Genomic DNA, 21,242 nt, shown 5'->3' on the forward strand with positions numbered 1-21,242 from the left:
GCACAAACTTCGCGAATTCTAAGGTATTCATGGACGATATCGAAGGCTGAACTCTGGGTGATGGTTAACTCAAGCGCATTCTCATTATTTCTGGTACGACGATCATCACAAATCATTCTATCAGTTGTCTTTATGTTACCATCCGTTTGCGAAGTGGATGGCCTAACTGAACTCTTTTCTTCGCAGATACGCAACCACTGTTAAACTGATTTACCCACTCGTAATTTTTCCCCGCAAAGGCGGGCGTCGTAGTACTACCACTGCATAGAAGTCGAAGATTTCAGTCCTTCAAAGAGAAAAAAAAGGGTCAGGCCCTTCATTTCTTTTTTAGTCCGTACGGGCTACGAGGCTACTATGGACTTCCGCTGCAATGCCATAGAAATCACTGAACAAATACAGTGATGCATGCCAGTGTTGAGTCAGTGAGGTCAACGCAATCGAATTGAAAAAAGAAATCGCCCTTACTTACTGAGTTGCCTCCGCATTTATGCAGCTGTACCGATTACGACTGGAGAGTCATTTTTAACAGTCTATGTGATGAGCAGTGGTGTCATTTCACGTCGGAGCCATAATACGTATAAGGCTTGATACATTACGTGCAGCGTTATGCCAAGTCATATTATAGGTTACTGGAAGTGATTACTCAGTCAAACTGGTATAGCAGCACTAATACACTCCTGGAAATGGAAAAAAAGAACACATTGACACCGGTGTGTCAGACCCACCATACTTGCTCCGGACACTGCGAGAGGGCTGTGCAAGGAATGATCACACGCACGGCACAACGGACACACCAGGAACCGCGGTGTTGGCCGTCGAATGGCGCTAGCTGCGCAGCATTTGTGCACCGCCGCCGTCAGTGTCAGCCAGTTTGCCGTGGCATACGGAGCTCCATCGCAGTCTTTAACACTGGCAGCATGCCGCGACAGCGTGGACGTGAACCGTATGTGCAGTTGACGGACTTTGAGCGAGGGCGTATAGTGGGCATGCGGGAGGCCGGGTGGACGTACCGCCGAATTGCTTAACACGTGGGGCGTGAGGTCTCCACAGTACATCGATGTTGTCGCCAGTGGTCGGCGGAAGGTGCACGTGCCCGTCGACCTGGGACCGGACCGCAGCGACGCACGGATGCACGCCAAGACCGTAGGATCCTACGCAGTGCCGTAGGGGACCGCACCGCCACTTCCCAGCAAATTAGGGACACTGTTGCTCCTGGGGTATCGGCGAGGACCATTCGCAACCGTCTCCATGAAGCTGGGCTACGGTCCCGCACACCGTTAGGCCGTCTTCCGCTCACGCCCCAACATCGTGCAGCCCGCCTCCAGTGGTGTCGCGACAGGCGTGAATGGAGGGACGAATGGAGACGTGTCGTCTTCAGCGATGAGAGTCGCTTCTGCCTTGGTGCCAATGATGGTCGTATGCGTGTTTGGCGCCGTGCAGGTGAGCGCCACAATCAGGACTGCATACGACCGAGGCACACAGGGCCAACACCCGGCATCATGGTGTGGGGAGCGATCTCCTACACTGGCCGTACACCACTGGTGATCGTCGAGGGGACACTGAATAGTGCACGGTACATCCAAACCGTCATCGAACCCATCGTTCTACCATTCCTAGACCGGCAAGGGAACTTGCTGTTCCAACAGGACAATGCACGACCGCATGTATCCCGTGCCACCCAACGTGCTCTAGAAGGTGTAAGTCAACTACCCTGGCCAGCAATATCTCCGGATCTGTCCCCAATTGAGCATGTTTGGGACTGGATGAAGCGTCGTCTCACGCGGTCTGCACGTCCAGCACGAACGCTGGTCCAACTGAGGCGCCAGGTGGAAATGGCATGGCAAGCCGTTCCACAGGACTACATCCAGCATCTCTACGATCGTCTCCATGGGAGAATAGCAGCCTGCATTGCTGCGAAAGGTGGATATACACTGTACTAGTGCCGACATTGTGCATGCTCTGTTGCCTGTGTCTATGTGCCTGTGGTTCTGTCAGTGTGATCATGTGATGTATCTGACCCCAGGAATGTGTCAATAAAGTTTCCCCTTCCTGGGACAATGAATTCACGGTGTTCTTATTTCAATTTCCAGGAGTGTATTTACGAGAATTTCGACTATAGTAAATTTTGTTTTTATGAAGTGTATTTGCTACTTCCCTGCTTAACATGACAAACATGAACGGACACCAAGATGGTTTCTCTCAGAAGATCAAGCAAGATGTTCTCCCTTATTTTAGTCCATCTATGATCCACCTGTAACGACGTCGTCGTCTGGTCGTTAAACTGTCACCTTCCATTTCTTCCACATTATTACATTTATGATTCGATGTTTCGAGTTCTGTGGCTCACTTTCAAATAAAATCTGTGTATCATTTATCTTTATCCTGGTAGTGTTTCAGAGAACATACAACAGATGCCAGTGTTGCAGTGGGTGGAACAAGATTTACTGCACATGATTCGTTTATATAACCTGAAGATGAACCTTAGCATCTCGAAACATTTATTTATAAACAAACGAAATGTGGCTGATGGGTATCTCCTTCACTGGCAGTTACATTTAATATACACAGCGCTAGCCTACAAACCACCAAACTAATGTTTAAGAACATGAAACATTTTACAGAAAAGATAATTATATTGTTATATTTACTGCGCTTTAGTTCGATGCTCCGGTTACCAACAATAGACACTTTCAGCTACACATTCTGACCATCTCCTCTTACAAGCAAAAGTCCCGAATTAGGCTGTGAAACTGTCCCAGAAATCCGGCCAGTGACGGATAACTTCGAGTAGTTCAATAAATCTAAAGGTCGTACTCTTAATAAATGTCTTTCCCATAGTTATTTTATCTAAATATGCTACACTCTGTTATCATGAAGTAAGGCCTCAGCAAAAGAAAATCGCCCAATGAATGCAAAAATATTTTTGAATTACATGAATAGTATTTCCTTTCCGTAATGTTCTGTGAAGCTCCAAAGAACAAATCAGTTAAATAATTGATTAACTTAGGAAGTTAAATGTAGCACACTGGTGCTACCGAAGAGAAATTTACCATGGAATATAAACTAAAAAGAAGCAAAGTAAACGTTTTCAATATATTTCCACAAATCTTCCTGTTGATGCTTTTCTTGGCTGAGAAAATTCATTGTGATTGCACGTAGTTGTCTCAAAATGTATTGCCATGGGAGATAATATAGTGGAAGTGAGAAAAAATAAATCAGGTTCTGATTTCAGGGTGACTTATACCCATAGTTGCAGTGAAGACAGCCGTATGCAGTTTTGCACATAATCTCAGGAACAGTGGTTCAAATGGCTCTGAGCACTATGGGACTTAACATCTATGGTCATCAGTCCCCTAGAACTTAGAACTACTTAAACCTAACTAACCTAAGGACAGCACACAACACCCAGCCATCACGAGGCAGAGAAAATCCCTGATCCCGCCGGGAATCGAACCCGGGAACCCGGGCGTGGGAAGCGAGAACGATACCGCACGACCACGAGATGCGGGCTCAGGAACAGTCCAAGAAAGTTTCGTTTTACCGTCAGTCCTAAGAATTTAAAATGTTCGACTTCAGGGAACATTGATGTTCCTTCTATAGTAACATCTGGCTGTTCACGAAGGTGCTGAGTCGGAAGCAGATTACATTGTGTTTTGTAGCAGTTGACAATACGATCTCTGTAGGCCACGTGCTTTTGTCGCCCATTACACTATTCTATAAATTTATCAGCGATTGGCCGGATTGTTCTGACAGTTTCACGGCCTCACTAGAGAGCCTGTTTGCTAGACAAGATGACCAGAATGCGTGGCTGTTCACAGCTGTTGCTGATAGCTGGTAGATCACACTAATGCGCAGTAAGCGTCGGAGTTGTCTTCCTGCCGCATTTATTTAGACGCCAAGCATATCAGAGGAGCATAACAAGTTTCATCACATTACTGATCAGATGACACACCCAAAATAATTTTATTGAAATCAGATCTGGCCGCGAAAGCCTACGGTCAGAGAACTTGTAATCAGTTTAAAATTACACTAAAAAAACGATAAACGCACCATAAAGGAATTATCCGGAAGTGGAGGAAGTAGGCAGATGTTATGCACATGTACAGAAAATCTGGATGATCTATTCAGGATAAAGATCTTCACAGACGAAGCTAGTCAATAACGCTTCGGTCCACCTCTGGCCCTCATGCAAGCAGTTTTTCGGCTTCCCATTGATTGATACAGTCACTGGATACATCAACTGTATTCGTAATTGCGAATATGGACAACCATCAGCTGAAGAATGGAATGACGACAGTGAAAATTTGTGCCGGGCGATACTCGAACTCAAATTTCCCGCTTATCGCGAGCGGTCGCTTTACCATGTAGTTATCCCCGCACGACTCACGGCCAGACCCAAATGTACGCTGTGTGATCGAAAGTACCCGAACACCCCCAAAAACATACGTTTTTCATATTAGGTGCATTGTGCTGCCACCCACTGCCAGGTACTGCATATCAGCGACCTCAGTAGTCATTATACATGGTCGGGTAGACCGTTCGCCTGGTGCAAGTCTTTCGATTTGACGCCACTTCGGCGACTTGCGCGTCGATGGGGATGAAATGATTATCATTAGGACAACACAACACCCAGTCTCTGAGCGGAGACAATCTCCGACCCAGCCGGGGATCGAACCCGGGCCCTTTGGATTGACAGTCTGTCGCACTGACCACTCAGCTACCGGGGACGGACATTATACTTGGTGAGAGAGCAGAACGGGACATTCTGCGGTACTCACGGACTTGGAACGCGGTCAGGTGATTGGGTGTCACTTGTGTCATACGTCAGTTCGCGAGATTTTCACACTCCTAAACTCCCTAGGTCCACTGTTTCCGATGTGTTAGTGAAGTGGAAACGTGAAGGGACACGTACAGCACAAAAGCGTACAGGCCGACCTCATCTCTTGACTGACAGAGACTGCCGACAGTTGAAGAGGGTCATAATGTGTAATAGGCAGACCTGTCACACAGGAATTCCAAACTGCATCACGATCCACTGCAAGTTCTATGACAGTAAAGGGAGAGGTGAGAAAACTTGGATTTCCTGACGAGCGACTGCTCATAAGCCGCACATCATGCTGGTAAATGACAAATGACTCCTCGCTTGGTGTAAGGAGCGTAAACATTGGACGATTGAACAGTGTAAAAACGTTGTATGCAGTGACTAATCACGGTACACAATGTGGTGATCCGATGGCAGGGTGTGGGTATGGTGAATGCCCCGTGAACATCATCTGCCAGCGTGTGTAGTGCCAACAGAAAAATTTGGAGGTGGTGATGGTGTTGTGGTGTGGTCATGTTTACCATGCAGGCGGCTTGCACCCCTTGTTGTATTGCGTGGCAGCACAGGCCTACATTGTTGTTTTAAGGACCTTCTTGCTTCCTACTGTTGAAGAGCAATTCAGAAATGGCTATTCCATCTTTCAACACGATAGAGCACCTGTTCGTAATGCACGGCCTGTAGCGGAGTGGTTACACGACAGTAACATTCCTGTAATGGAATGGCCTGTGCAAAGACCTGACCTGAATCCTACAGAATACGTTTGGGATGTTTTGGAACTCCGTCTTCGTGTCAGGCCTCACCGACTGTCATCGATACTTCTCCTCAGTGCATCACTCCTTGAAGGACGTGCTGGTATTCCACAAGAAACCTTCCAATACCTGACTGAACGTATGCCTGCGAGAGTCGAAGCTGTCGTCAAGGCTGAGGGTGGGCCAACACCATACTGAATTCCAGCATGACCGATGGAGGGTGCCACGAACTTCTAAGTCATTTTCAGCCAGGTGTCCGGATACTTTTGAACACATAGTGTATGTTGTCAACCATGCGCTATAACTTATACTCGTACTACCACTATGCATATTCCCGTAAATGAGATACATTTTACATGAAAGTCGCTTGCCCGGTGTCGGCGGACAAATATGATATTGCAGTGCCTGTGTTATTCAGAACTACAAATGTCAAAATGTTAAAATGTGTGTGAAATCTTATGGGACTTAACTGCTAAGGCCATCAGTCCCTAAGCTTACACACTACTTAACCTAAATTATCCTAAGGACAAACACACACACACCCATGCCCGAGGGAGGACTCGAACCTCCACCAGGACCAGCCGCACAGTCCATGACTGCAGCGCCTCAGACCGCACGGCTAATCCCGCGTGGCACTACGAATGTCCAAAGAACCTTTGCATTGTAATTCGGAATAACACAGGCACTGCAGTATCGTATGAGAGTTATTGGATGTCCTCCTGAGGGATATCGTGCCTAATTCTATCCAAATGGCGCGTTAGCTCATCAAAATCCCGAGATGGTTGGAGGGCCCTGTCGATAATGCTCCAAATGTCCTTCACTGGCCAAGGTAGGATTTGGCAAGCACGAAGACAAGGAGTAGAAGCTCTTGCCGTGTGTGGGCGGGCATTTTCGTGTTGAAATGAAAGCCGAGGATGGCTTGCCATCGTGGGCAAGCGGTGGGCAGCGGTCCCGCTGTGAAAAGAAATAGGGAAATGGCACCTCAGAGAATTACTCCTATTTGTTGGGCAGTATAGCGAGCGACACTCTTCGTGCTTACCAAACCCTAGATTGGCCAGCAATGTCGCCGGATCTCTCCCCAGTATTGAGAAGTTTGGAACAGTATGGGCAGGGCTCAGCAGCCATGTCGGGATTTTGACATCTAATGCCCAATTGGATGAATTTTGACACGATATCCTCAGGATGAGCTCCAGTAACTTTATCAATCATTATCAAGTCGAATAACTGCTTGATAGGGTCAGAGGTGGACCAGCGCATTGTTGACATATTTTTAGCGTGTATGCCTCAGATGGATTGCTCATCCAAGACCTTATACTGTCAGAAATATCTGTTTCTGATCATTGGTCCCTTATCTCAAAGTACTCAGTTTAGGATCATTTATCGCACGTTTAATTTTGGCCCTAGTGATTTGGGATACTCTATAAGAACGATACTGTAAACCAAACTCCTGTCGGGGGAAGAGGAATTCCGCCTTATGCAAGATACCTTTTTTCTGTTTTGTTTCACCCAGACATGTTTCAGCACATTATGTGCTACCTTCAGTGGGTTCTTTTTTTTAATTTTTTACCTTACATAATACTATTGAACATTTATTTTGATAGCTACTCTGCTACACAGTCTACAACTTCTCATGGTTTTGATATTGTGGTGCTTTCTCATATGTTGTTGGTGAAGTGAATAGGCAGATTTCGTGATCTATGGTCGCTTGACACTGCACTGTCTACGATTTTTCAAAACACAGGCAGAGTTTTCGCCGCCATTCACACAGCAACACTTAATGGTGGCTAAAACTTTGGTCACGAAATCTGCCTATTCACTTCGCCAACAACATGTGAGAAAGCACCACAATATCAAAACCATGAGAAGTTGTAGATTGTTTAGCAGAATAGCTACCAAAATAAATGTCCAATAGTATCATGTAAGGTAAAAAATAAAAAAAATAAGCCACAGAAGATTGCACAAAATATGCTGAAACATGTCTGGGTGAAACAAAACAGAAAAAAAAGGTGTCTGGCATAAGGCGGAATTCCTCTTCCCATTTCGTAGCAAGTACAGACATACCAAGAAGAACTGCAGCACCACAAGGTGATTGTTCAGACTCAAGTCGTTTTTTATGTATTGGCAATGGCTATGAAGTGTTGGGCGGAAGCTCGTGGGCTCTTGTCACTAAGTTAGAGAAGATTTGTTGGATAAGAACAGGAGAGAAGTGAAAGGCAAGAAATGTGACTTTGTAGAGAGTACTTACTGCGGGCCGCCGAAGAAGAGGTCGAAGTCGCGGAACTCGATGCGCACCCGCTGCGAGGAGAATCCGAGGAACAGGTAGCTGCAGTAGAGCTCCTTGGGGTAGGCGCCCGGGTACGTGGGCGACACGATCTCGCCTTGGCGCTTGCTTGACGCGTGCACCGTGAAGCTGCACGGCGAGTCGGGAATCGGCGTCCCGATCTCGTACTGGGCTGCAACACCACGCCACGCTTCACCTCGCTGTGCGTCGAGCGTCGGCCAAGTACACGCAGTAAGCTGCTCGGATTTCTGGGCTCAACAACACATCTACAGTACACCCAAGGTCACGGCTCCATTCTTAAAACGCAGATAAAAACAGTGAGATGCTAAAGCTAGAGACTTATCATAGCATGTAAAACTAAGCTATTAATCGATACTGGTACTGTACTGCAATGTCCAGAAGTTACGCATATTTGGGAAACACAGAGAATAAAGTTTAGCAAAATCTGTAAATGACCCCAAAAATTAGAACTGCGATACCTGTTTGGGAAAGGAATACCCTCTCCTTCAAAAAACCATGTTTCAACGATAACGGAAAACAGTGCATAGGACTCCTAGCCTCTTACCCCTGCCTTCAGGCTCTTTGGAAACACACAGTGAGGTCTCAGCGGAACTGAATGCCAAAGAAAGTGCCATTTTATGTGTTTGGCAACAGTTCGTAAACACAGGAACTTTTCATTGTACAGTGGTAGGAAAGTGGGCCAAGTTACTGAAACTGTAGGCGGATTGGACCTGGCACCATTCCTCTTAGACTGCCTTTAAGCATCACCCCCTTCAATCAACAATCCCACGGTACATTGAGAACAACTGTGAGGTGAAGGTGTCTGCTGACCTGATACAAGAAATGGGCGTCGATTTATAAGACATAGGAAAAAAGGGTAAGTAATATTCCTTTGGAAATTCAAAACTCGTTGAGCGAAACGACAGCCAAACTATTACCCAAGTAAATGTGCTGATTTTATGAGATTGGAGGCATATCATGGGACTTCCAGGAGACCATTATGCACACATTTTTGAAGGTAGCGGAGGCAGATACGCTGATTGTCCCATACTTGTTGCATTTATCAACTCACGCATCCAAGTAACAGCCTAGGCATTAATTCGAAGAAGGGTCTTCTGAGAATGTCCGTCTAGGGCACAACATTGAATGGAAGTGAAATACAGACTATCGGGAAACTGGAGAATAGACGGGATGCATTTGATGTCTGGTGCTAACGAGGAATGTAAGAAATCAAGAGGGCGGATAAGGTACGAAATGAAGAATTACTAAAAGCAATAGGTGAGGGACGACGCCTACGGAAAACCCTCACTAGAAGGACCGAAAGGATAGTGGGACTTCTGCTACGGCATCCAGGAATAGTTAATAAGGCGTTGGAAGGAACAGTTGTCGGAAGAAACAGTGGGGGCAGAAACGGACCAGGATATACAAACCAGTTATATACATGTTGGATGTGGAAGTTACGTAAGGGTGAACAAATCAGAACAAGACAGGAAACGAAGGAGAAGTGAATCAAATCAGCCAAAAGACTTTTGACTTAAAGAAGTAAAAAGAGCGACCTAGAACAACTGCAGCACAAGGTCAATATATGGCCTTAACTGCGCAACGAATACAAAGATGACGTAAAAAGGTTCTCTGCAGAGTTCAAGGCTGTTGGTCTGTATATCAAACGCCGATGGTATGTAGTTTCTGGCACAGAAGTGTAGAAATGGGCCATTTCATTGCCTATACAACACTATCGAGAATGGACCATGTATGAATGGAGGAATGTACTCTTCTCATATAATTCTCCATCAACTATGAGAGTCGTTCTTGTGCCACTTTCTCTTGTTGAATGCGATACGCAGTATAATCATAGAGCATCGTGGAAATAGACCAGCTTCATGGTGAAACAGTCGTTATGTGGATGTATGTTAAACAGTGGGCTGAAAGAGCCTATTGTCATTCATTTGTAGAGGGAGGAATACTGTTACAGCACAGAGGTACACAGATGAAGTACTGCAGTTACAAGCTGCAGGTGGTCGAGCTATCCATTTCATGGAAAAAGATTCCTGTCTGCACCAATAAACTCTATCTTAAGTCTAGGCAGATATCGATTACAAGGTCTAACCATCATGAAGTCAGGTTCTGAATGCTACAGATCATATACTGAATTCTGTAATCTATCGTTGAAACTGATCACAGCCTGTCAGTCACCACCAAAGGATTCTTCCCAACCTTTTCCATATTTTTCAGGAATGGAATGAATATTAACATAGCTGTTGAACTACATCGTAAACTGTTTTGTTATCATCGGATATTTTTCAGTGTTCCTAAATTTGTTTGAAACGTTTATCATGTGTATTTAACTTTTAAAATTACTTCCTTTGCACAGTGTTTTAGACGAGATGTCTTTGATTAAGCGTATCCGTCTTCCATTCCCGACTTCCTGTCCATGAAGCTATAAGATCACGTCGTAAGTTGGCCATGATATTTCGGCAGACAGACTTCAGGTGATTCCGAGGTTCCTGATGAGTGCTGCTCTGCTTTTTTCTCCCCTCCTCTTAGAGAGGAGGGCGCGCTGTTTGAGAACATCGTGACTGCTGTTTTCAGGTTTTGTGGTATGTGGTTATGTTCGCATCTTTATTGTTACTTCTGTGATGAAGGGTGGGTTTTTATGTCTCTCAACTGCGAATTTATTTGGAGGGTGTTGCTGGGGACGGTTCATATACACTCTATGACAAAAAAGACACACAACGAAGGAATTATCCGAATGGGACGGAAATCGTTCCATGTATGTACGTGTATAGATAAACAGAGGATTACGGTATCAGATGAATTGGATAATTTCGGGATTTTGACGCGTGAAGTGGACAAAATTTGGCACAATATCCTTCAGGAGGACATCCGAGAAGTTTATCAGTCAATGCCAATGCGAGTAAGCGGTAGCATAAGATTCAGAGTCGTTACTGACTTGCTCAAATTGTGATGCTCTTTCTCTTGAATAAATTACCCAATTTTTCTGAAATTGTAATCATTTGTTTGACTGTATATGTACGCCACATCTATTGATTTCGGTCCCTTTCGGATAATCCCTTCGTGATGCGTCGTTTTCTTTTCCTTTTTTTCTTCTTCTTAAAGTACATTTAACTTACAGCCAGAATAAATCTCCTAAAACACGGACCAGAACTGCTGCTATTGACGCCTTCTTTTCGCAGAGTGTGTGCCAGCCTCGTCGTGTGGTTGAAGTCATGTTCGATTGTTGTACCGCTTTTGTTGTTTTCGTCGTTTTCTAAGATGAGAGCAAGTCTCTCTTGGGGTTTTCAGAATTCCGCTTGGAGTGACTAGTTCATCAGTCTCCGCCTCTTTGTTGGTCAGCACAGGTCGGGCCGATAGTTCTGTCTGCTTTGTACGTTCCTCCGATAGCAGGTTTCGCGTGTCTGGGGAGGTCCTCACGTGTGTACGCATCTCTGATATCTGCCGCTCGTCTGCTTCCCGTGATATGCTGCTTCCATCTCAGTTTGCAGGACAGTTATAAATCTTCCCTGGGCTTATTCCAGGACAGCTTCGATTCTGGCCTTCCTGTCGACCTCATACTCCGTAGTCAATTCGTCGATTGTGACGGGGCACTGTCAGCGCTTATCGTCTTTCCTCATGCTGCTATGCACCTGTCGACGTCTTATGTACAATGACCCTTACCTCCTCCACCACTCCGCTCCTTTCGTTGTCCGCGCAACACGGCGCTGTGGAGTGGAGGTGATGGGCTGCCAAGTACCACCTCCATTCAATACCTCATAGCCGCCGTATGAGGGCCTCACTATACGGGAACTCTTTACTTATTCTTAGCACTGTGCAGAATTCCTCTCATGACTCAGATATAGGTCGTTATCTATGTTAATCAGACCATCTTCGACCCTAACTTCAAAGGCCTCTGCAATTGCCCTCTGTAATTGCGCAATCTCAAAAGAAAAAGGTTGCTTCTGTTGTAATCTATAGCATGACCAGTTTTTATCCCATGGTTGACCACGGCTGATTTCGTGGTCTAGCGTAATACAGTGTTGCGTCTAAGTTCACAGCACCTCTCTTCTTCTGTGTGTACTGTTTCCCAAATGTGGTCCTTGCCTCTTTGGCAGGGAATTTGGTAGACCTCTGGTTTGCAAAAGCCTAGACCACTGGTTCCTAAGGTGTGGGTAGTTAACCCCTCGTGGGTAAAATGTAATTTTCTAAGGGGTGAACAAAAACTTTTAATTCTGTTTCGGCCACGAAACTCAATTATTTTTTAAAAGATCGTTACTATTATCACAGTTTCGTAATACTCTAATGCTGATTACGTAAGTTACAATAATTACTTTTTTCCTAATTCCGCATTACCACGCTACACAATGTGGTGGAGGTTTCAGCATGTGAAATGAACGTATGAACATCATCTTCTTCAGATAGTCCTCCCCCTGTACACATACTTTATACTTTGCAGCGTGCGTCCATGATAGAAAAATTGAGATATATACAACACAATTGTTTAAACATCTCATTAAAATGCATTTTCCGAGTTATAGATATTTCTCACAGAAATGGAATCATTATTTACTTCGCATCAATAAGTAAACTAACTGAGAGTACAACAGCAACTATACAGGGTGATTCACGAAGATATGCAAATATTTCAGTATCTTATTCCACAAGTAAAACTAAAGAAAAAAGTTCATATAAACATAGCCCCCCCTCCCCCAAATGTTTAGTAACGGATGTACTGCTAGTAAAAGATTTCGCCTGAAATCTAGCAACTTCGCTCATATGAAGCCATTGCAAAACTGTACGAGGTTAAAGTAAAGCACGATTTCCATTTATTTTGTTGTTATTGGCCCCAGACGTGTATCTTCAGTAGTTTTCCAGAACAACCAGATAAGCAAAGAAATAAAGAACAACCACGTGAAACTGAAGCGAGCAACACAATCTGTTCATACACGTGCAGCTAAATGCATTGTACTCTGTGGAGACATTTTTCAAAATTTATTGTGAAAGTACTGTGAAACTGTATGTACACTGTACAACTTCCTTAACACTGAGATTTGTTTTTTCTGGTTTAACATGAATTCACGTGTGCTATGGTGTTAATAAAAGCAGATTATCTGACACATTCATACTGCTTCAGTTAACGTTATTACCATCATTTTTCAAAATTAAATTCGCTAAAACTTCTGTTGAAAACTTCGAGCAATTGTCTGAAATTAAAAAAAAAAAAAAAAAAAAACAGCTTGGGCCAAGTAGTTAATATATTAAAAATTTTACGCAATTACTTCTTTGCTTCTCTGGATGTTCTGGAAAACTACTGCAGATAAACGTCTTTGGCAAGTTTTATTCGATTCAACAGATCAATAACAACAAAATAATTAGAAATCGTGCTTTCCTTTAACCTCGTACAGTTCTGCGATTACTTCATATTAGCGAAGTTGCTAAATTTCAGGCAAAATCTTTTATTAGCCGTAACTCCCATACTAAACATTTGCGGACCAATGTTTATACGAACGTTTTCCTTTACTTTTTCTTGTAGAATAACATATTAAAATATTTGCGTATCTTCCTGAATCATCCTGTGTAATGGCTATTAGACTACCGCAGGACCAACAAAATATCATTATTATTATTATTATATTTACAAACTGTAGGTCTAATTCTATCGCACACATTCTAGTTTTGTTGATTTTAAATGGCGCTGCAGGAAGTGGATGAATGACTTGACACTAGGAAAAGGAGTGATGCCGAGGAAGCATCATCTGTCACAAAAAAAAGGAGACTGTTAGGAATAAACTGTACCGATTGTGTCGTTGACTTGTTAGTATGTGGTTTAAAAACATCTAGAAAAACTAAATATTGTTTATCTTCCGTCATTTTAAAGATGAAAGTGTTCAAAGAAGACGGTTGGGGAGGGTAGTGGGCTCTAGGTAATATCATATTGCACTCAGTGGTAATGGTCTCACGAATGTTGGGAACCACTGGGCTAGACCACACTTCACAGAACTTAGTACTTCCTAGGTTTCAGGCGGTGGTCGAAATACCTATTTGACATCGCGTCGCTCAAAAATTCTGCTGACTTTTCGGAAGGTATTGCTAAGAAACAGAATGCACGATAGTGCTTTGAGCTCCTCTTTTTCTTTCTGTTGTTGACTAGGTATAACCTCTGTAACCGCACTACTTATCTGCTTCTTCCTGTGACAGTTCGGCTGTCTCGGTCGTAGATGGCTCGCTCCCTGTGAGAAAGTGTGCATAAAATGCCTTCAGACTGGGAGTTACAGTTACTACTGGAACTTCGTAGATACAGATTCATAGTGTGTATACGTTTTCTGCGCGCACACTGTCCCCGCTTGCCATCTGGTTTCCGTTTCACTGGGACATCAAAAAAATGGTTGAAATGGCTCTAAGCACTATGGGACTTAACATCTGAAGTCATGAGTCCCCTAGAACTTAGAACTACTCAAACCTAAGTTACGTAAGGACATCACACACATCGAAGCCCGATGCGGGATTCGGACTTGCGACCGTAGCAGCAGTATGGTTCCGGACTGAAGCGCCTAGAACCGCTCGGTCTCAAAGGTCGGCACTGGGACATCCAGAAGGTGGAGGACGCCATCCTGATCTAACTCCATGATAATTTGTATGTTGGGGGTAGAGCGAGAAATTCGTGGAGAAATTCACCTAAGCTGTCCCGTTCATGTGGCCAAACGGCACTAACTCAAGGGCCTTAATCTCGAATTCTTGCGGGAACAGATTTCCTACAACCGGTGACAGAGGACAACCAGTGGAGACGCCGTCCATCTATTCTATTGAACGGGTAGAGTCCGCAGCTCGTGGTCGTGCAGTAGCGTTCTCGCTTCCCGTGCCCGGGTTCCCGGGTTCGATTCCCGTCAGGGTCAGGGATTTTCTCGGCCTCGTGATGACTGGGTGTTGTGTGCTGTCCTTAGGTTAGTTAGGTTTAAGTAGTTCTAAGTTCTAGGGGACTGATGACCATAGATGTTAAGTCCCACAGTGCTCAGAGCCATTTTTGAACAGGTAGAAAACTGAGTTGAACACAAAGTTGAAAATGATTTAATTTATTATCAGTTCCATTGATTCCTTTAGTGGTAACTTGGTGAAGAGATACAGTAAGTCAAAACTAATTAACAGGTCACTATCACTGAGGCGAAGTTATATAGATGTTGTACAAAATGAACGGATCTACGGATGTGATACTAGCGTTTTCCCACTACTGGAGTTAGGAGAGCAGTTTACTGTTTGTCCAAGCCGTATGTTAATGCTCTTGTATAGCTGACTATGTTCCAAAACAGAAAGCGCTCTTTGTGCTCCTTTGGCACACCATACAGTCATGGCGGTGCGGGAGCTCGTGGTTCGAGATTAATTTACGATTTCCGCTTGGAATGTAACACGAAAAGACGGTTTTTATGTTAGAGCGACTTGTTGGATCTCCTTCCATTTTCCTGTACGCCGCTTCACGGAGAAGTCCATAAATTTCCTGGTCATGCGATGAGAGCAGAAGCAACATCTTTATTAGTCGATAGTATGACCAAATCTCGATCGTCAAGTAACTCGCGGATGTTCGTTCTTTCCGCCTTTGAAATTTTGCTCATAGTTAGTGTAGCCATGGTGAGTGCTCAGCACCTTTCACTGCGTATTCATCGGCCTCGTTCACTGACAGAGCGTAGGTGGTTTGTTATCCATACGCCTGCAGCATTTTGCAAAAACTCTCATCGTAAAGGTGTTTCACGCGCAATTGTGTCCGCAGCTCGTGGTCTAGCGGCTAGCGTTGCTACCTCTGGATCACGGGGTCCCGGGTTCGATTCCAGGTCGGGTTAGGGATTTTCTCTTCCCGAGGACTGGGTGCTTGTGTTGTCATCATCATTATCATCATTCGTGACAGTGGATAGATTAGACTGCGAAAAAATTGGGACTCTGTACGGGCGCTGATGACAGTGCAGTTGAGCGCCCCACAAACCAAACATCATCATCACGCGCAATTGTTTTCAGAGCGTGATCCTCTGCGGCCAAGACAGCGCTTTCCAAATGAACTGAAGCGCCTGGAGACAAGTACCAAAGGACTGGTTACAGCAACAAACAAATTAAACGTGCGTTATAAGCTTTGTACCTACACAACAACTGAAAGAAAACGGGAGCACATCGCTAGCGTGCATCCCATTAATCTGCAGTAGCTCCACAACAGTCAGCAAAGTCTTGGAGCGACAATGTCAAATATGGATAAATGGTGATAAAAGCGTTCCCTTTTGAGGTAGTTGCTGCCGTGTACTCATATATGCAACTTATCGCGACTCCGATGCAGGTAGGCAAGGGGTACAGTGGCATTTCTCTCTTTCCGACTTGCATACGGTAAATGTTGTCACGTGAACTGTGGCTGTGGTACTACCAGATAACGTGCAGTTATTCTTCTCTTGCCTGACAAAGGACAAACACAGGTAGGTACCCATCGGAGAATGGAGAAAATGTTTGGGGTAGCATGTCTGTCGAAAACCATCGTTGTGGATAATGGGTTCTGCTGCTTCATGATAATGCACGCCCTCGTGACGCGACTGTCTCGAAGCAGAAGTTATGTGGAGTGAGAGACATTCGAGCATCAGCCCTGTAGTTCTGATCTCTCCCCTAAGCGATTACCACGCATTCGGTCACTAAAAAGGACCTTAAAGTGTCGATGATACCTGTCAGACGCTCGGACGAGGATCTGCAGCAGACTTAATCGATAATTTGATATTTTGAATTTATTTGTACCAACTAGAACAATATTTTTTACTGAAGTAAGAGGTGGCTCGCAGCTACGGGGATGTGCAGAAAACTAATGTCTCTGATTACTTTACATGAAAACTCTTCGATTTTTTAAAAATAAAACGAAAACTATTGACATTATACATCTTTAGTTTTCTTGTCTACATATTTGCAGCCCTCTGCCGCTAGAGGAATCCGAATTGTAAGGTGTAACGTCGTGGTGCGTGAGAAACAGCGTGCTGTAATCAAGTGTCGAAGAGTTCGATCCTCTCTCTCAGCATGACGATGCCAGACCACATACGAGCGTTCCGACATCTGCAAAAATCCAACACCTTGACTTCACTGTCATCTATTATATTCTATGCAGTGCCGACTTCGTCCCATTCGGTTTTCATCTGTTTCAAAAACTCAAAGAACAACTTCGGCGACTTCACTTTGATAGTGATGAAGCGATGCTGGTAGACATGACGTCAACAAAGTCAAAGATTCTACATTGACGATATAAACAAACTGATGTCTCGCAGGGAGAAATGTCCTCGTCGCCAGGGTGACTATGTTGAAAAGTAAATATGTAGATATGAAGAATAAAGATGTACAAGGCTAATAAGTTTTTTAGTTTAAAAAGTTTTAAGAATTTTCACACAAACATTTTGAGGCATTACTTTTCAGCACGCTCACATACATATTCGAAATTATCTCACAAACAACTAGTTTTCGGATCCATGTTTACTACAAAGTTTGTTATTCTATCATCGTATATTTTCACCCATGGCAGTTTTCACTTTCAGTTTTTGTGTACCCTGTGAACTTTATCTCTTACTGCACTCTAAAGTTTGTGAGAATTGTGACAACTAGAAAAAATTTCTCCAGTTAACTCTTGTCGTGTAGTATATTCATTTTCAGCTTCTACGCGTTGTGGGCCTTGAGAACATCAACTGCTACATCGCAGAACTTTGGGAGCCAGGTATACTGCACTTCCTACAGGTCACTGCATATGCCCCATTTCAGCAGGACAATGCTCGGTCCCATACGGCGCCAATGTGCAAGCCTTATTTCATCATATAAAGTTACCACAACTCACCTTGTTTGCACAAATGCTTCGCGCATGACCGATACATCGATGACGTCCTGATTATGTATGGTCGGATACTTGCTGCCTTCCAACAACTACTTGTGGTGTGTTGTGGACTTGCATGCGAACACATTCATACCAACTTCATGCCAGAACGTTTAGAAGCGCTAAATGCATATCGTCGAGCCCTCTCATATTTCTTAATCCTCAATTTCATAGATTTTTCTTCCTTCTTCTAGTGAGTCTTACCCACGTATTAGGTACTTTCCCCGCCGTTTCTGCAGAGAACCTCCTCATTTATTATCAGTCCAGTCACTTTTCAGCATACTTCTGTAAAACTAATACTTCGATTCTCTTCATTTAAGGTTTCCCCACAATCCATTTTTCGTCTCCATGCAATGCTGTGCACTAGACATATATTCCAAGATATTTCTTTCTCAACTTCAGCTTTGTTTTTGCCACTAGTAGACTTATATTGGGAAGGAATTGCCTCTTTCCTTGTGCTATCCTGTTCCTTACATTCTACGTGAATCGTCCGACATGTTTTAGTTTGCGCACTAGGTACATTATGTGATTATAAATATCCGGACACCCCCAAAACATACGTATTTCATATTGGCTGCATTGTGCTGCCACCCACTGCCAGGTACTGCGTATCAGCGACCTCAGTAGTCATTAGTCATCGCGAGAGAGCAGAATGGGTCGCTCCATGGAACTCACAGACGTCGAACGTGATCAGGTGATTTTGTGTCACTTGCGTCATACGTCTGTACGCGAGATTTATACACTCCTAAAAATCCCTAGGCGCACTGTTTCCGATGTGATAGTGAAGTGGAAATGTGAAGGAACACGTACAGCTCAAAACCGTACAGGCCGATCCCGTCTGTTGACTGACAGAAACCGCTGACAGTTGAAAAGGGTGGTAATGTGTAATGGGCTGACTTCTATCCAGACCATCACTCAGGAATTCCAAATGGGAATGGACTGCAATTCTCCAAGAAACCTTCCAGCACCCCCTAGAGTGGAAGCTGTAATCAAGCGTAAGGGGTGGGCCAACACCATATTGAATTCCAGCATAACCGATGGAGGGCGCCACGAACTTGTAAGTCATTTTCTCATCCAGGTGTCCGGATACCTTTGATTACATAGTGTATGACGTCTACCGCACCTGTTTCAGCGGAACACTGGAGTTCTTGCGACACGCTTCTTCTATGACTTGCCCAGATAAACGGTGCGGTCTTTTCCCTCTTGCTGTGGCAGTATTGAGTAGTTGTACACTGATATTCCCAGACGCAACATAGTCTGAAAGATTTATCAGTTTATGTGGAATGAAGCCCTAGTTGTTTTGACCTGTATAATAATGAGATGAAAACTGAAGGAGGAACAAAATACAGTCAGTTTCACAAGAAAGTGTACGCCTTTGTCTGTGTGAAATAAAAGACACAATTATAAATATATGTTTACACGAAAATACATGTTATTAAATCACCCCTATTATCGATTATAGCTTGTCACCTTTTTGGCATGCTTTTTACGATATTTTCTGCATATTATTTCCGTGACGATCTCCATATTGTCCTGATTTTATATCACAGCTGCTTCCAAGTATATATTGGCTTTCCTTTAAGCTTCATCTTAATATACGACCAAACATTGCGATCGGATTTGCATCCGGAGACCCTGCAGACCCGGAGACCCATGGTGGACTCACCATTGTCCTGTTTCCACGATGGACAGAGACGGCTGCGACGTTTCGAATCATTATCCTCTTCAGGCAGCCAGTTTGTCTCGTTCGAACCAAATAGCTTCTTAACGGACCTCAGAAGGCATTTTTGATCAATACTGCACATTTTTTCAGCTTCATATATTTTGCGCTCATTTTAAACTGCAGCCGAGAAAACAAAACATTCAGCTATCACACTGTTTATCTATACGCTGTGCAAAAGCACATTGAGTACATATTCGAGGCGTTACATTTAAAATTATGGCGTGCACTTTCTTGTGTAACTGACTGTAAAGGACGATTAATAGAAAGTATCTGTAATCCGTCTTTGCAACCGCTAAAATTGCATATTTATTTTGCCGTAGTTGCTTCGTTTTATTCATTTGAAACAATCAATGCCAGTGGGAGAATTTTTCGTATGATTTTCCTTACATTCGAAAATAGCGTCTGCAACTATGCTTTTCATTGTCCTTCCCCCTTGAGACTGCTGTTTTTGGCTAAATATCACCCAGAGTTGCAGCTCTACACGTTTTCTGACGCAATGTATTTCACTAGTAATGTTTACGTGAGTCGATCAAATTCTGTGCCTGTGTGGTATCGTCTCAGTTGTAAGTCTGTATTCGTGATTTCCTGCCAGAAAGGACACAGTTTGTAGCTACTGACAGGAAATCATTGAATCAACAGATATCTGGCGTTCCTCAAGGAAGTGTTATAGGCCGTACACTGTTCTGTATTCCCGACTGGGAGACAATGTGATCACACCTCTTAATTTGTTTGCAGATGACGCTGTCGTTTACGATCTAGTAGTCATCAGAAGATGAAAACAAATTATAAAATAATTTAGACATGATATCTGTACCATTCGAGAAGTGTCACTTGACGCCGAACGATAAAAAATGTGAGGTCGTCCACGTGAGTCCTAAAAAGATCTCCGTTAAATTTCGGTTGCAAGTTAATAATAAAAATTTATGGGGACTACAGATACGAACAATTTATATTTAAATCGTCACATGAGAAATGTTGTGAGGAAGGCGAACCAAAGACTGTGTTTTGTTGGCAGGACACTTAGAAAGTGTAATAGGTATACTAAAGAGACTGCCTACACTATGCTTGTCCAACCTCTCCTGCAGTACTGCTGCGAGGTACGGCATCCTTACCAGAAAGGGTTGACGAAGGACTACGAAAAACTTCAGAGAAGGGCAGCCGGTTGTGTATCATGGTGAAATAGGGGAGAGAATACTGCGGTTATGAGACGCGAGCTGGGACGGCAATGATTAAAACAAAAGCGTGTTTCCTTGTGGCGAGATCTGTTCACGAAATTTCAATCTCCAGCCTTCTCTGCCGAACGCGAAAATAATTTATTGGCTCTTACCTAGATATGGAGAAATCGCGAACGTAATAAAATAGGGAAATCATAGCTCATATTGGAAGATTTGGGTGTTCATTTTTTCACGTACTGTTAGAGAGTGGGATGCTACAGAAATAGTCTGAAAGTGGTTCTCTGAACCCTCTGCCAGATACATAACAGTGATTTGCAGAGCAATCATGTAGATGTAGATGTTAGTAAGAGGAACGCGTATTTACTCGTAATATGCAGGAATACGTTTAGCGAGAGGAAGGTAAATAAACATTAATGGTGCGATATCTAGTCCTGTTCTTCATCAAGAAATTTCTAGTGCTGCAAGCGGAAATGATATGAGATCAAAAACGTCATTGCCAAAAGAAAGATACCTGAAGAATTTCCTTGCAGTTTACATTTCTGGCTGAAAATAAAATTAGAAGAAAAAATATAGCTATCGAAGTTTCGTGTGAATAAAAAGGAATGTATACGGGAAAATAAATATCGATTTCTC

At 43.7% G+C, this 21,242-nt stretch overlaps 1 protein-coding gene across 1 annotated transcript in view; it reads right to left on the minus strand.

Moving 5' to 3' along the window:
* LOC124777888 (cubilin-like) overlaps window positions 1-21,242 on the minus strand; it is a 1,273,816-nt gene that overhangs the window by 172,378 nt on the left and 1,080,196 nt on the right. Inside the window, exon 6 of the mRNA XM_047253433.1 lies at window positions 7,817-8,024. Coding sequence (XP_047109389.1) covers window positions 7,817-8,024 — 208 coding nt within the window. The remainder of the gene's footprint in view (window positions 1-7,816; window positions 8,025-21,242) is intronic.

This window comes from Schistocerca piceifrons, chromosome 2 (assembly GCF_021461385.2).
Source record: "Schistocerca piceifrons isolate TAMUIC-IGC-003096 chromosome 2, iqSchPice1.1, whole genome shotgun sequence".
Classification (NCBI taxonomy): Eukaryota; Metazoa; Arthropoda; class Insecta; order Orthoptera; family Acrididae; genus Schistocerca; species Schistocerca piceifrons.